Genomic DNA, 14,506 nt, shown 5'->3' with positions numbered 1-14,506 from the left:
GATAAACAATGCTGTGGTTATCTATTTGTTGATTTCTTTCTTCTTGGTGATATGAAAAGTTCATTCAGGTGTTGTGTGATTGTTGTCTTTTGTTTTTGATTGTTAATCAATCTCATAATCTACTTTCTAAGGGATACTGGTATTAGTAGAACAAGCAGCCCAGAAATTACCTTCGCTTTCCTACTGGATGGCTGATGGATAAGTGGTGTGAGCAGCTTCAGTTGCTTCAGTATTTCAACAAAAACATTTCCAACTTAAAAAGGAAAAGTTACATACACAAAGAATATATTCAATACACTTGTAAAACAAAATAAATTCCTAAATTATTCATATCAAACTTATACCAAAATAATGCTAAATTTTGCTAAAATTAAGTTACAACAAAACTCTCACAAATGCGTTTCACAGAAATTAAATGAGTCATATTCCAAATCACTGAACCCTGAATTTAAACTTGCTGGGGATATATTCCAGCCACCAGATGGCAGTGTAAATATTCTCAATGCGTTCAACTAGATACGTCCAGCCCGTGAGCATTTGTTGACAGTTCGGCCTGGTCATGTGCAGGGTAAGGGAAGGAAATAAAGATGCTCACAGTTCTGTCAATGGAAATCAAGTGAAGTCGCATCTTACTTTTGAAAGCTTACGCAGATAAGTTATAAAAATGAAACTAAATGTCAAATCGCTGCGTTTCTTCGGTGGGTTTGTCTGTGGGGCAGCTGCAAGCACTGCATCGTGTGTTGCAGCCTTGAGCATTTACAAGGAGAAGATCTTTCACGGAAAAGAGGAGGGTGAGTTAACTTAGAACTAGCTGGCAACGCCGAATTTCGATTGCAAGTAGTTCACCAGCACACGACATGAGCACCTTACACGTTCGATGCTTTATATTTCGTATATTTATGTAGTCTGTAACATTAAACCGGCTGTGTTTTTGAAGCTCACTTCTTGGTCTTGCTGAGACGCTTCTCAATAGCGCCAGTGCGGTTGGCTCCATTTTGGGTGTTTCAGCCACCCTTTTCAATGTAAATCTATGGTAAATACGGTAAAAATACGAAGTAAACATTGTTTTCCTACAAGAAAATGTAGTCGCAATATGTGTTTTTTCTTCATCCAATGTCTCCCCATGCGCGGGTTGGTTAAGTTGGTGTGCTATTTGGATGAAATTGTAATATTTTGTGGACGAATCAGAGACAGTCGCATCACTATCTAGTCACTGTACCTCACGCGCTTACTGGAAGACCGGGGAATTGCACTTTATAACACTTCTGCTTCTCATGACTGATATTGTCCTTCTAATGAATGTGTCGCCATTCATTTTTCGATTAGTTATTTAATTATATTAATGTTTAACGCTGTTTTGTTGTTTTCCTTTACAAATGCAGGAAGTAGACCCAGGCAGTTTAGTGTCGAACTCGAGGATGCATATCATTGCGCGACTTCTGATGTGGGCGTACCTGTAGACAATAACATTAGGTTGGTCGTAGAAATAGTGTTGTATTACTACTAGCTAGCGAAACTAAAAATGTCTGAGGACGAAATAAATGGATGGTGGCAACCTTATAACAACAGCCAGCAAGCTGTCTAACTGTTACCGTAGACATCCTATGTATCACAGACAGACGCGATAGCGCTTAAAGCAGCCTTTAGTACCTACCTCGAGCGGTTCGACCAATGATGGGAAAACCGTGGGTACAGCTCCAGGCTTCAGACGGCCGCCTTGGTAGTCGGTGGCTTCAAGTGGTCGCTGCATTAAGTAGGCAGTATACTTAGTCCTCGTTTGCGAACTTCTTCGACTGTTATGTTGGGGTGTCTGATTACATCCAGCCATGTCGGGCACAAAGTTGCATCGCGTAGAAAACTATGAAAATGTGCTTTCAAGGCAAGTTTAACGGGGGCATTATAACAACAGGGTACAATACACCTCATTATAACACCGATATCGCATCAAACAAAAGAACGTTAGTTTGTTCGATTTCAACGCTAAGTTAACGGAACGTTTTGCTTGGCTTCTCGATTTTGCCGCAAAACGAAATTGAAGAAGAAGAAAAAACCGGAAAGCGTACTGCTACGTGGACTTGCGCTAAAAAAATAGGTCTTTCTTTCTAACGTTAGACATTTAAAATGAAATAACTAATCGAAAAATGAAGGGTGACACATTCATTAGAAGGACAATATCAGTCATGAGAAGCAGCAATGTTATAAAGTGCAATTCCCCTTTAATGCCCAAATAATGGTCCCGCTTTTCACTACTGCCCCATTTTCTTTCTGGCTCCAATTTGTAGAACATGACGGCGCCCACTATCTGCACGACAAGGAACTCTTAAGTTTGATTTCATTTTAAGTATACTGCCGCCTTTATATGCGGTCAAGTGTAGTGCAAGCCATAGTTAAATTATACTACCCCGACGTAAACGCTTTGATTCTTTACTTTTGTCACTATGCAGCTAAATGATTTCCACTGCCATTCCATGTATGTATTATCTTTTATGGTATTAGTTTTAGAGCCATCTGCGGGAGTTGTCGGACGATATGGCTTTCCCTTGACGGGTGCCGACATAAGATTTTATGCCAATCATACGCTGTCATATGACCAGGCCAGGCGAACACCAAGATGGGTGGCAGAGCACATATCAGCTGAGAAATTGTATGGTAAGTGAGACTTTTGGAATTGCATTTTTAAATGTATTATTATTATTATTATTTAATTGTTTAAATTTATTTTATTTATTTTTTGCATGGCATTGTGTATCCACAACAGCACAGGGGTGGGGCATTGCTGAACAATTGAACTAAAGTACATCATTTAGAATGAATAAGACAAAAAATGTATAAGGGGGAAATAAACTGAATTTGCCCTTCTCAGATTTCGACAGCAACATTTTGAATTTTGTAATAAGACTAGAAACTGCTATCAAAACAAGAAAATACAGAAAATCATTAATCACTTCAATTCAGGGTACATCTGGCAATACTACACAAAACCAAATAGAGTAAACCAATGGATGATGTATTCAAATTGTTCTATTCAAACTATTACCTGCCAGACCATTACACCACACCAGAAGATTCTGATGCTTTTCTATGCTTTTTTGGTATGTCTCCATACCAAAACTATCCAAAACATTGGACAGCCTAGAAAAAACAATCACTCTGGTTGAACAAAGAAGAGCACTTTTTCATGTCACATAATAAATCACCAGGAGCTAATGGATACCCATTAGAATTTTTGAACCAATTTTGGCCACTTCTTGCACCCTTGTTTCTGAGAATAATGACAGAACTGTTCTCCAGTTCATTTATCCCATACCACACGAATACTACTCTCATTACACTTCTACTAGAACCAAACAAAGCCACTATGTTCTAGTTATTGTCTATTATCACCCCTCAATTCAGACATTAAAATTATATGTAAAGTATTTTCAACTCAGATCAAACTGCCTTCATCTCTTCACCGTCCACCAATATTTTGGTTTTGGCCTATATTTCATCAACTGGATAAAAAAATACAACTCCTCCAATGCATCGGTAATAACCAATGGACACATTTCTAAACCATTCCAAATACATAGAGGTTCCAGACAAGGATGTCCACTATCACTACTACTATTCACACTTTTCATGGAACCCATTGCAGCATCCATCAGACAAAATAATAATATAACAGGAATACAGAACAAACCATACCATCATGCTTACATGCTGATGATCTGCTCTTATCCATAAAAAAAAAAAACTCTGCATCCTCCCTTCTCTCAGTCCATAGTCTTGTCAACAGGTGTGGCATGGTATCTGGTTACTCCATGAGCTTGTCCAAATCCAACCTGAATGCTGGAGGCCAGAGATCTGCCATTAAAGTGGATTACCTCAAGGATCAAATTCCTCTGAATCCCCATCTTACCTAATTTAAATGAACTCTCTAAACTCACTTTCACCCCTTTGCTTCAAACTATAAAAGAAGATTTGGAAAGATTGAAAAGACTACCAATATTTGTAATAGGCTGAATATCAACAGTCAAGAAGAATGTCCTTCCCAAAATCAGTTATCTCTTTTCCCTGACCCCTGAACATCCCCCTTCAAGCTGGGTGTCCTCTCTCAATTTCACAATCAATTCATTTTACTGGAGAAAGAAGACTCCCCAAATCAGATTGTCTACCCTCCAGAAACCCAAATCACTTGGAGGTCTTGGAGCACCACGTTTTTTAGAATTATGTTCTCTCCACTCAACTACAGTACATACAAAATTGGACAAAAGAAGCAAACCCATCATGTCAGAGCAATCAATAACCACTGAACTGATCATCAAGGATATACCTTTCATTGACAAATCCATTAAAAAAATCACAGCTGCTTTCAAGCCAAAGCCATTAGTGCACATCTTACAAGCCTGGTGGAACGTAAACGCAATCCCCCGGAACCCTCTGCTCTCACTCCGATACAGACAAATACAATATTCCAGACAATTGTTACTTTCATTATCTCCAAATAAAAGAAGCGATAAAGAGTACAGTTGATACCAACTACTTTCACAATCCCATTCAATTGAGAAATGGATATCAGACCTTATACAATACTCTGACACTCAATGGCAAACCTTGTGTAATAACTCCTTCTCCATGACCTGCAATTCAAAGACTCAACTTATACAGTACAAAAGGCTACATATAGCTCACATCACCCACCACAAACTACATCTTAAGGGATACTGAGAGGGCAACATGTGCTCACACTGCTGAAACATAATGAAGAATTTCTTTCATGTACTCTGTCTTTGCCCCTACATCCAATCATTCATGTCGGAGGTCATGAGCAAGCTATCGCTGATCCTTGTTGTTAGCATCCCTATCAGCCCGTCTTTCTAACTGCTGGGTAACGTTTCTACAGTTCAGCCATCCCCTCAATACCAAACATTTATACTCGTATATAACTAATGATTGCTCAGAAGGTTATATTACTTGGCTGGAAAGGCAACAAAACTACCCATAACCCTTTGATTCAATTTATTAACGGAACACTCAACCCTAGAAAAAACGTTCAGCAACGCTAAGGGCTCACTTTCTGCAATTCCTTGACAGTGGTGTGTCCTGTCTTGTATTGTTTTGCTGTTCTTTCCCATTTATGTCAGTTTTATTCTACTTTGTTTTGTTTTGTTTTTTGTTATTTGTGTATAATGGAAAAATTAGGAACAAATAACCTATTATCAAAAGCATGCATACTCTCAAGCATAGCATTCATAAATCAATCCACCTTTTCCCCTCTCCCCTCTGTCCCCCAGTCTGTGTCCTGTCTTCGTTTGTCCATGTCTGTCTATGTCTGTCCCCTCTGGTTGTTCAGTCTATGAATGTCTCGCCTATCACCAATATTAATCTGCTGAATTATTTTTATATTGATTATATTATAATTAAAGTATAATTGTAAATAAAAATAAAGTTGACCTCTGAAAAGGGGGAGGGGGAGGGGGGGGGGGGGGGGGTGGGAAGAAGAAAAAGAATGAATAAGAACATCACACTACAGAGTGGAGCATACATAGAAAGGGTAAAAAGAATTGAAAATACAAAAGGGGATCTTTATCTTTTCAGGGAATGCTGACCGAAAGCGTTGTAAGTTCAAGCCGGATCCCAATATTCCTGTTCTCTTTACGGCACGCAACGAGGATTACCTGGGCAGCGGCTGGTCCAGAGGCCACATGACCCCTGCGGGGGACAATAAGTACTCTGAGGTATCCCATCATGCTCTTCTCATGCCTACACCTGTGCGGCTTGGATTACGTGCTCATCAAAACTACATTCTCTGAAATGACTCTTACCGTTGTCTTGATGTCTGTCATTGTGACTGAAACTGAAAATCATTTTGCTCAACAGCAAGCAATGGCGGAGACGTTTTACCTGTCCAACATAGTACCGCAGAACTTTGAGAATAACTCCGGCTTCTGGAATAGGTAGGACCTTAAAAATATGAGTAACCTGCACTGTCTTGTTAGGCACAGATAATTATTTAAAGGTACAGAGTTTTATGTATAACAGTGCAGTCTAATCTGAATATTTTTTCATAAATACAGTTTTATGATTAGAATTCAAGTTTCAGAATCGTTAAAGGTCAAACTTACAGATTTAAATTGATTTATTTGTTTGTGGGATTAGTGGGATTTTTTTAGTTCAATTTCTGAACAAATTTGAGTTCAGATGCATTGTTTTGTTTTACAAAGTCATTAAAATGTGTCATGTATTTACCAATCTTGGAGTGGAAAAAGAAGAATTTTTAACGATATAAATAAAAATAAATGAAAATACTTGGAATCATTTTGAATACATTTTTCTTATTTTAAATGTTTTGTATTTTCAGACTGGAAATGTACTGTAGAGACCTGACAAAACGATTTCAGGATGTGTGGATCATTTCGGGGCCTCTTGTCCTGCCTGCAGTGGGGGCTGATGGGAAGAAAACCATATCCTATGAGGTGAAAGATGTTACATTGTGATTATGATATCCCCATGCACAAAACCATTCAGAAGTCAACCAAATGTTTATAATAATTTGTAATATTTTTATGCTGCAAAAAAACAGGCTAGGGCAAGAACATTTGTTCCACTTGCTTTGCCTTTCTCAGTATTGTTTTCAATGCTTAACTGTCTAACTGCATGACACTGCGGTATAGGCCGCAATTCCCTTAAGCATGATTAGCATGACTGTCTGACACATCATTGACTGGTGATTGGTGGGTGATTGTTGGGGTGAATTTAGAGGGAACCTTAGGGACCAAGACAGTCAAACTGGCTGATGTTTCAGTAGAAATGTTGTCTTAAGTGATGTCGACACAGAATTCAGTGGGAAAGATGTTCTCCGCTGTGGACAACAATAGCCAGAAAAGTATAGCCAATTTAGAAAAAAGACAATACCAAGTTCTTTTTTTTTTTTGCATGGAAATGAAAAGGTTTTTACAGCAAATTTGCATTAGGTGGCAATGTTGGCCCTGAAAGAACCTTGTACACCAGCATGAGACCATACGACTTGCACACACATGCCCAACATAAACTGAGGAGTATCTGCCCTATTTATTAGGAACTGTGCATCCAATTTTATTTTGCAGTATCTTACTGTACAGTATGTGGTGTGCTGAGGTTATAGCAAAACATTGTTTTCTTGTACATTGATTTTATGTCTATTAGCATTTTACATTGTTACTCAAGGTAAAATCTGCAGTGCTTCAGATGATGTGTAACATATTTTTGCAGTGCTAGCATACCGTGTGTGTGTGTGCATGCTTGCATTGAAAATTGCTGCATTGCACAAGATTAATTAGAGAAATATTTAAAGAAAAAGGGCTTTTGTCTTCCATTGTGAGTTGTATTTTCCTAGCCTTTTTCCTGGGGAGCCTTTTATAATGTAACCTTGGGGATCATCAAATTTTGGGATCATATCACAGTCTTGTTTTTCTTGATCTAGTTCACGATAGGGATGGTGATACGAATAAATTCTTTAGCTTTGAGTCTGTTTTTCTGTCGTGTTGCTTAGTTACATTTTCTCTGCCAATGCCGTAAGCATATGCTTCAATTAAAGAGATTGTTATAGTATTAGCTGTATGTACAATAATATGCAGGTTGGTTTGGAACCTTTGTCATATATTCTTTAATTCAGTGCATTTAGCCTACCCTGTGATCATGACCAGGACAGTGTAGTGCCATCTGTTTCCTCCAGAGGGAGCATTTGTTACTGTTGATTTCACAGGGAGAGTTTTCATGTCTCTTTTATGGCTGAATAGACATGGACAGCTGCCTGTTACCCGTCACAAGTAGCCATGATACTTTCAATCAGACAAAGTCAGGGGCCTGGGAGTCTCTGCATGATCTGGTTTCCTGATTCCCCCCCGCCCCCTTACATTTGTGCATGATAATTCCTTTCAGTGAGCTGCACCAGGTCCTGTCACCTTCGAGGGATTTGGTTTTAGGGAACCCCACAGACGCTAGCGCCGTTGCCTTGGCAAAGCCGGCCTCCCATTAATGAACAATGCGCCGCGGTGCGGTATCTCGGTCCTGCAGGCCCCATCAAACGGCGACCCTTTGACTGCTTTATCGTGGGCAGACATGCAATTCCGTAATCAGCAGGGCTAAGTCTCCACTTCTGAAGGAGGCCCAGAGTGTCAGAGCTTGGAGAATTAAATGCTGCAGCTGGAACTTCGCCACCTGGGGTAAAAGCCATAATGAATGTCCATGCTCTTGTAACTTTCTAAGATGACTCTTTCTAGGCACATTTTTTTTTAATTGGACGTATTAGTTTTTTATTTAGGGAATTTCAGTTATTACTGGAGGAGACCGATTAATAAACCTACTCTGATGATTTTTTTTTCAGAAATCATTCTTTTGGATTTCATAAATGCTTTTTCCCCAAAAAAACTAAGTCATTTGAGGTTTTAGAAATTTTCGAATAACTTTTCTAATCTATTTTTATGTACAAAATTGAGGGACCTTGCCATTATTGAACCAGGACAAGTACACATTAAATGAATACAGCAATCTAGCTGTGGCCAAAAAATCTGAATGGACTGAATGGAAAAATCTGATCCCATTGAGTCCGCATGGACCAAAATCCCTAAGGAATGGCCCCAGCACCGTTGAGATTTCAAAAGAACGTATGTTTGTTGCATCCTCATGACAAAAACACAGGGCAGACCTCGGTAGGAAAAAGACAATAAAAAGAGCGTTCGGAGAGGGGGAAAGATTTCGGTCCTCATGGGGGAACTCGGCTGGATGAAGGGGGATCATTAAGTTGGAGGCCTGTATTGATGGCCTCTTGTCTGCTGCTGACCAGATGACTGATCTCAGCTGAGTACACAGGCCACATTTCATTTGTCTGTCAGTCACATGCTATGAGGAAAACCGTATGGGATAGAGGACTTTTATCCCACCCTCCTACTTTTCTCACATGTTGGCCATTTCATCAGTCCCCCTCATAGCAGGACACCTGACCATGTTCCTCCCAGTGCACCGGAGGGTATGTCTCAATGCAATAGGATACTGTAAAGTTTCTTTTTTTTTGTCTTTTTGCTATTTTTGTGGTACACTGCTAGTAGACAACATGAGCATGGATGTTTAGACAACTCCTACCTGCTTGCAATTGTTCATCAATGCAATGTTAAGATTAGATTACATCATCGTGTTTCTAAGATGCTTAGAAATGATGATGGCACGATTCTTTACTGAATGGATAATTTGACAAATTTCCCAATGCTGGTTGTAATCAGTAACTATCAGCCATATGATCCTACCATATAACAAGGAATTAGCATAGCATATCCTTGGTCATGTGTAGATTAACATATAGCCTATTAACTGCGACAAATGGGAAAGGCAGACTTTGAAAATGTGCTCATTTGGTTTTGGTAAAAGGATCTGCAAAAAAATCTAGATTTATTTTATGAAAACGGGAAGAACCCTGAGTATGGTAATAAAGAGGCACATTTGATTATAATCTTCTATTTAATAGCATGTTTTTATAACTGATGTTTTACAGCACAATAAAATGTTAGACTAGCGCATAAACAGTATTTATGTTATTCATAACCATTATGAGATTGTCATGGCCTGTGGCATATGGCTTCAACAATTACTGGAGAGTGACTCTGTCAGGCTTCGGTGCGATAGCTCTCATGGCCGAGGTCATTTTTAAAGCTGCTCACAGAGCAATTAGTGCGCCAACTCATCTGGGAAGGGATGAGAGTGACAGCCCCACAGAGCGTGTCCCGACTACCCCCCAACACACACACACACACACACACACGTGCACACACACTCAGACACACACACACCCACACTCAGACACATGCATACCCACACACACACACGCGCACAGACACACACAATCTCATTTCTCTTTTACAGTGGGTCAGGTGCCAGCTCATTTCACAGAGAAAACCATGAACCCGCCTGAAATATAATTAAATGGTGTCAAGCAGGGCCATCTGGCTGGCGTTTGCCCACTTTTTCCTAGTAAATCTCTTATTTAAGTTGTTATTAGTGACAACAGCTTTTTGGCGAGTGTAAGCACCTCCTCACTCTATCTTGGCCAGTGGTGATGGACTTTTGTATTTGTTAAAACATTATTGGGCACAATGTCAAGTGTTTTTTTTTATTTATTTTTTTTACTTTAAAATATTTAATAACATGCTGCATGGGGTTTTGTAACTTTTATTTCAAATACCATTAGGAACACATTGTAGATGGATATGATATTTACTCCATAAATTAACTGGGTATAAAAGTGTGCTCTTTTTTATAGTCTAATAATTTGGCTGAAGTCATAAATTGAAGTCATGTTGTATCAGGGTATGAGTATGATATGGTACAGTTTGCAAAACCTTTGCCTTTAACTCTGTGAGCTTATGGCTCTTTATAGGACCTATGGTAAAAAATGCAGTTTGAAATCCACTGTTATGTGTACTGTATTCATATTCATTTTACTATCACTGTGCACATTTAACAGTGCATATTTCTCTTGGCCAGGTAATCGGGAAAGACGACGTGGCGGTCCCCACTCACCTGTTTAAAGTCATCCTCGCCCAGAGGAAAGGTTTCCCATCAGAGACACTGGCTTTAGGAGCCTTTGTGGTACCGAACCGCCCCATTGGGTTTAATCACCCCCTGACTGAGTTCCAGGTGAGTCTGACGGACCTGGAGAGGATGTCCGGGCTGAATTTCTTCCCAAAAGTGGACCGGACCCGTGTCCCCCTAAAGAACCTCTGTAACCTGGACTCCTGCAGGCTAATGAGCTCTAAAGAATTCAGCCTTTACATAGCCACCCGCAAGATCGGGAGTGCCGGAAACGTTTTCAAGCTTGACAAGGCGATGTCGGAGCTGAAAGAAGCTGGCATCGCCCCAGATGAGTACCTGCTCAAGCTCTATGAAGTGAAGAAGAAAGAGTTTGCATCTAAAGAAGTTCCAGAATACCAAAGAGGACATTGATGTAAACAGGACGTGATTAATTAGCTTCATTTGGAGATTCAGCATTTTTATATTGAGATAGTGGGTGTAGCATTACATGGTTGCCAACATGCTGTTTTAGCTTTTCTGTTGTATTAATGATGTGCATAAGGGGATACCTTTTTTACAGTCCAAGGTAGGGGAAGTTTGGTTTCATGGTTTCATTCTGTTAATTGCGGCATTGCATTCATTCCTGTTATCTTGCAGTAGAACGAGATGGTTGCATATTTATCTACAACAACAACCAGCAGATTATGAACATGTAAACCTATTGTTATGGACCTTTCATTCTGGAGTATAAATTATTTTTGTCCTGTTGAGCTTTACCTGTCCCTGGGAAAGTGGATGTAGTAATTCAGTGGGGTAATGTACTTCTATTCAACTTTTATGTTAACATTGTTGTTTGTTTAACTTCAGCATTAATTTTGTGACATTTGAAATGTTTTATGAACAAAGAAACTACTGATTTGGTGTCATTCTTAATGTCTAAGAATGTTTTTTCGGGTGGAATGACTGTAAACTTATTCCTCTAAAAAGGCTTGTCCAATGATTAGAGGAACAATAGATTTTTGATTCTGACATTTTGAGACACTGTCATATCGGTCTGCAACTGGTATGAATGATTACTCACCACTGTCAATGACTGCTCTACTTTTAAAATACCACCGACCCTCTGGTGCGCCAGTTCCACTAACAGACGTATGATTCATGCATTCTCCCGTGGTAATGGTGCACATTATGGTTCCATAATTTGTGCTGAATATGGACTTGGATGGAAGTGTGAAACACAAATCCATTCTTATTTTAGGGCTGCCTTTCTGCGGTAAGGTGTCGGAGCATAGAAAAAAGATATTAATGTGAATAAAACTGTTTGTTTTGACATTTGGATATTTTATAAATAAATATACACTCTTAGGTTTTACAGTACCAAAACTTTGATGATCCTGATCAAAATGAGCTGTGTCCCAAATCATTGATTTGTTTGTGTTTCTCATCTCAACTGTTTGACAACAAAATTTCCAATTAGGCTACCTGTGAAAGGCACTGACATTCTTGTTTCAAGTTTCATAATTATTTTTGTTTTTAGGTTGTCCCAATTAAGCTGGTAAGATATAAAATCTGTAAAACATGATATTTAACCACATTTGGTTCCAGAAAAAAGCACTGAACAAAACATTCAAGTTGGAATTGGATCCAGAGTTGATATAGATTCTGGATTTCAGTCTAAACAGCCAATCATCATCATCAACAACAAAATAATGATGAGAACAGTCAATTCAGCAATGATTACCATTGGTTGTATTTCAACAATTCTAATGGAAAAATTGATGTTCAAGAGAAGTAGTGCTAGGGATAGAGAACCCAGTGCTAGAACTAGGTTTTATGGTTCACAGGAGCACCATGCTATACTATAGTTACAATGTAACACTATATTATAGTTACATTGGTTATTTATAGAAAGCTGATTCAGGTGCATAAATTCTATGAGCAATTATTTCTGGCAAATGGTCACTACATTTTATTCTGTATACTACCCTTAAATTAAAGAAAGTGTCAGCCTTGCTTACAGGTAATAGTCTTACAGGACAGTACACTTGCTGGACCAACAGAGAGCACTTACAAACCAAAACCATCATTCCTTTTCTTTTTGGATTTTTAGTTCTGGAGCTGCACGTATGTACGTAAGTCCATCTCAAAATGCATGATCAAAAAACCAAAAACATATCCTGGCATTTTCCGGATGAACTGAAGCAGCCGCGGTAATCCGTCTATTCAGGCCTTTGACCTGGGAAGGGAATCCCGTTAGAGATACTGAAGAGTGATTGGATTTCTGTTTCAGATCAATGGGATCAGAGTTCAGGGTCTTGTCATTTCCAGTGAATGCCCTCGTATAGTTCAATCTATTTATCTGGCTTTTATGGGGGAGTAAACTAATCAGGACCCGTGCGGAATTCACTTCCTGACAACAGTCACATATAATTGCCTTTGACATTTAAAGTGCACTAGAGGGAAAAACATGTACAGTCTAACCACTTGTCATATTAGGAACAGTACCGATTCTGTTGGTTGTCCATTGACTGTGTTATCTTTCAGCAGAGTACACTGCATTGCCATTACCAAGCTGTAGCGCCATGCTTATTATGTCCAGATTAATGTGAGAAGTGTGTCGGGTTAATAGAAGGGGTAGCACTGTGAAGAATTCATATGTGCCACTGACAATGCCGAAGCTCAATTTTTTCCCCTCTACCTTCACTGCTCAATTCCTCTAAGCACTAGCTTTCCATCTGTTCTTACTGAACAGAGGAATGAAAAAGCAGTGCTCGTAGAAAAGCTTCTGGAAGCACGCTAAAGCCGTGCTGTAAAATTTCATATGTTGGGGATTAATATCACCTACCCCCCGCCCCCCCTCCACATCCAGTGTTTGGTGATTTGCGTGTTGCTCGAGTTGTCCTTGTTCAGAGGTCACTGGACATAGAAGGGAAAGGAGCTAACCACATGCCAGCAGAGATAGACTACCAGGGTCGGGCGAGGGAGGGGGAGGATCAAACTGTGTGGTTTACCATCTGCCTCCTGTGTAGGTCCTTGGCGTGTAGGTCCTGTGTAGGTACAAAGGAGGCCAGGTGTCATACTGCCCCAACCACCCTGACACCTGGTCACCTTTGTGGTTTGCGATATATGAAGAAGCAAAAGGTCACCTTTTGTAGGGCTAGCCAAATGGAGACAAGCATTATGCATTGTGCGAAGCTAGTTTGTTGGTAGAAACATTAGCATTACGGTTAAGCCTTGTTGCTAAGCCAACCATTTTGTAAAATGCTAAATGAATTTTATGCCAAATATAAAGACTGAAACACAAGGGTTCCATTGTAGCGTAGTATAGTTCCCGAATGTAGAACAAGATTGACACGACTGCCTTAGTCATGATTGTAGTCTGCTTAAGTTGCGTATTGCCTTAACCTTGCTGAACACATTTTACATGATGTTACACACTCTCGATACAGAAAAAGCATTTCACTTTTCATTGCATTTTATACCAAACTCTTACCATAAAATCTAGTGGCCATGAAGCATTCACACAAAAATTTATTTTCGATAATTATTTTTAAAAAAAAATTAATAAAAAGAATCAAGTATTGAAAAGTTAAAATATTTATTTTGAGCACAGCCTGCTCAAACGGAAAATCTTTCAGCTTATGCTTGTTTCCAGAAGGCATTGGTTTACAGAAAATAAATGAAAATAAAAATGCTGATCTTTCTAGATTGAAGAACAAAATATTGCATGACGATGGTGTTTTTGCCTGACAGCTAATAGTTAGAACTTTTAAGGTATTCAAAGCTATACAGTTAGGTTGATTTTAACCCAAGATGAAATATATTCATTAAAATACTGGCAATTATTTATATCGAAGTGTGACAGAAAAGATCCTGTATAAATTTTGTGTAAAAGGTTTTTTTTAGCACATAAATCCTCTTAACCCCATGGCTTCGAACAGGATCTGCCATAAAATAGATTGCATGCTTCAGGAACAGATGT

The 14,506-nt window shown here is 39.2% G+C and overlaps 1 protein-coding gene across 1 annotated transcript; it reads left to right on the top strand.

The window, feature by feature from the left end:
- The first annotated feature begins 524 nt into the window (after nt 1-524).
- On the top strand, nt 525-11,896 carry LOC118226559 (nuclease EXOG, mitochondrial-like). The gene is made up of 6 exons (XM_035416307.1): nt 525-791; nt 2,497-2,649; nt 5,581-5,720; nt 5,863-5,939; nt 6,344-6,458; nt 10,498-11,896. Exons 1-6 carry the CDS (start codon nt 665-667, stop codon nt 10,954-10,956), a joined length of 1,071 nt encoding a protein of 356 aa, XP_035272198.1. The 5' UTR covers nt 525-664; the 3' UTR covers nt 10,957-11,896.
- The last annotated feature ends 2,610 nt before the right edge of the window (nt 11,897-14,506 follow it).

Source organism: Anguilla anguilla, chromosome 4, assembly GCF_013347855.1.
Source record: "Anguilla anguilla isolate fAngAng1 chromosome 4, fAngAng1.pri, whole genome shotgun sequence".
Taxonomy (NCBI): domain Eukaryota; kingdom Metazoa; phylum Chordata; class Actinopteri; order Anguilliformes; family Anguillidae; genus Anguilla; species Anguilla anguilla.
Note: the sequence above shows the minus strand (reverse complement) of the source record. Positions and strands in the feature narration are given on the sequence as shown.

Coding starts and splice junctions, on each gene's coding strand:
- LOC118226559 (XM_035416307.1), top strand. CDS start 665: ATGAAACTAAATGTCAAATCGCTGCGTTTCTTCGGTGGGTTTGTCTGT. Junction 2,650..5,580: donor ATCAGCTGAGAAATTGTATG/GTAAGTGAGACT, acceptor TTATCTTTTCAG/GGAATGCTGACCGAAAGCGT. Junction 6,459..10,497: donor AGAAAACCATATCCTATGAG/GTGAAAGATGTT, acceptor TCTCTTGGCCAG/GTAATCGGGAAAGACGACGT.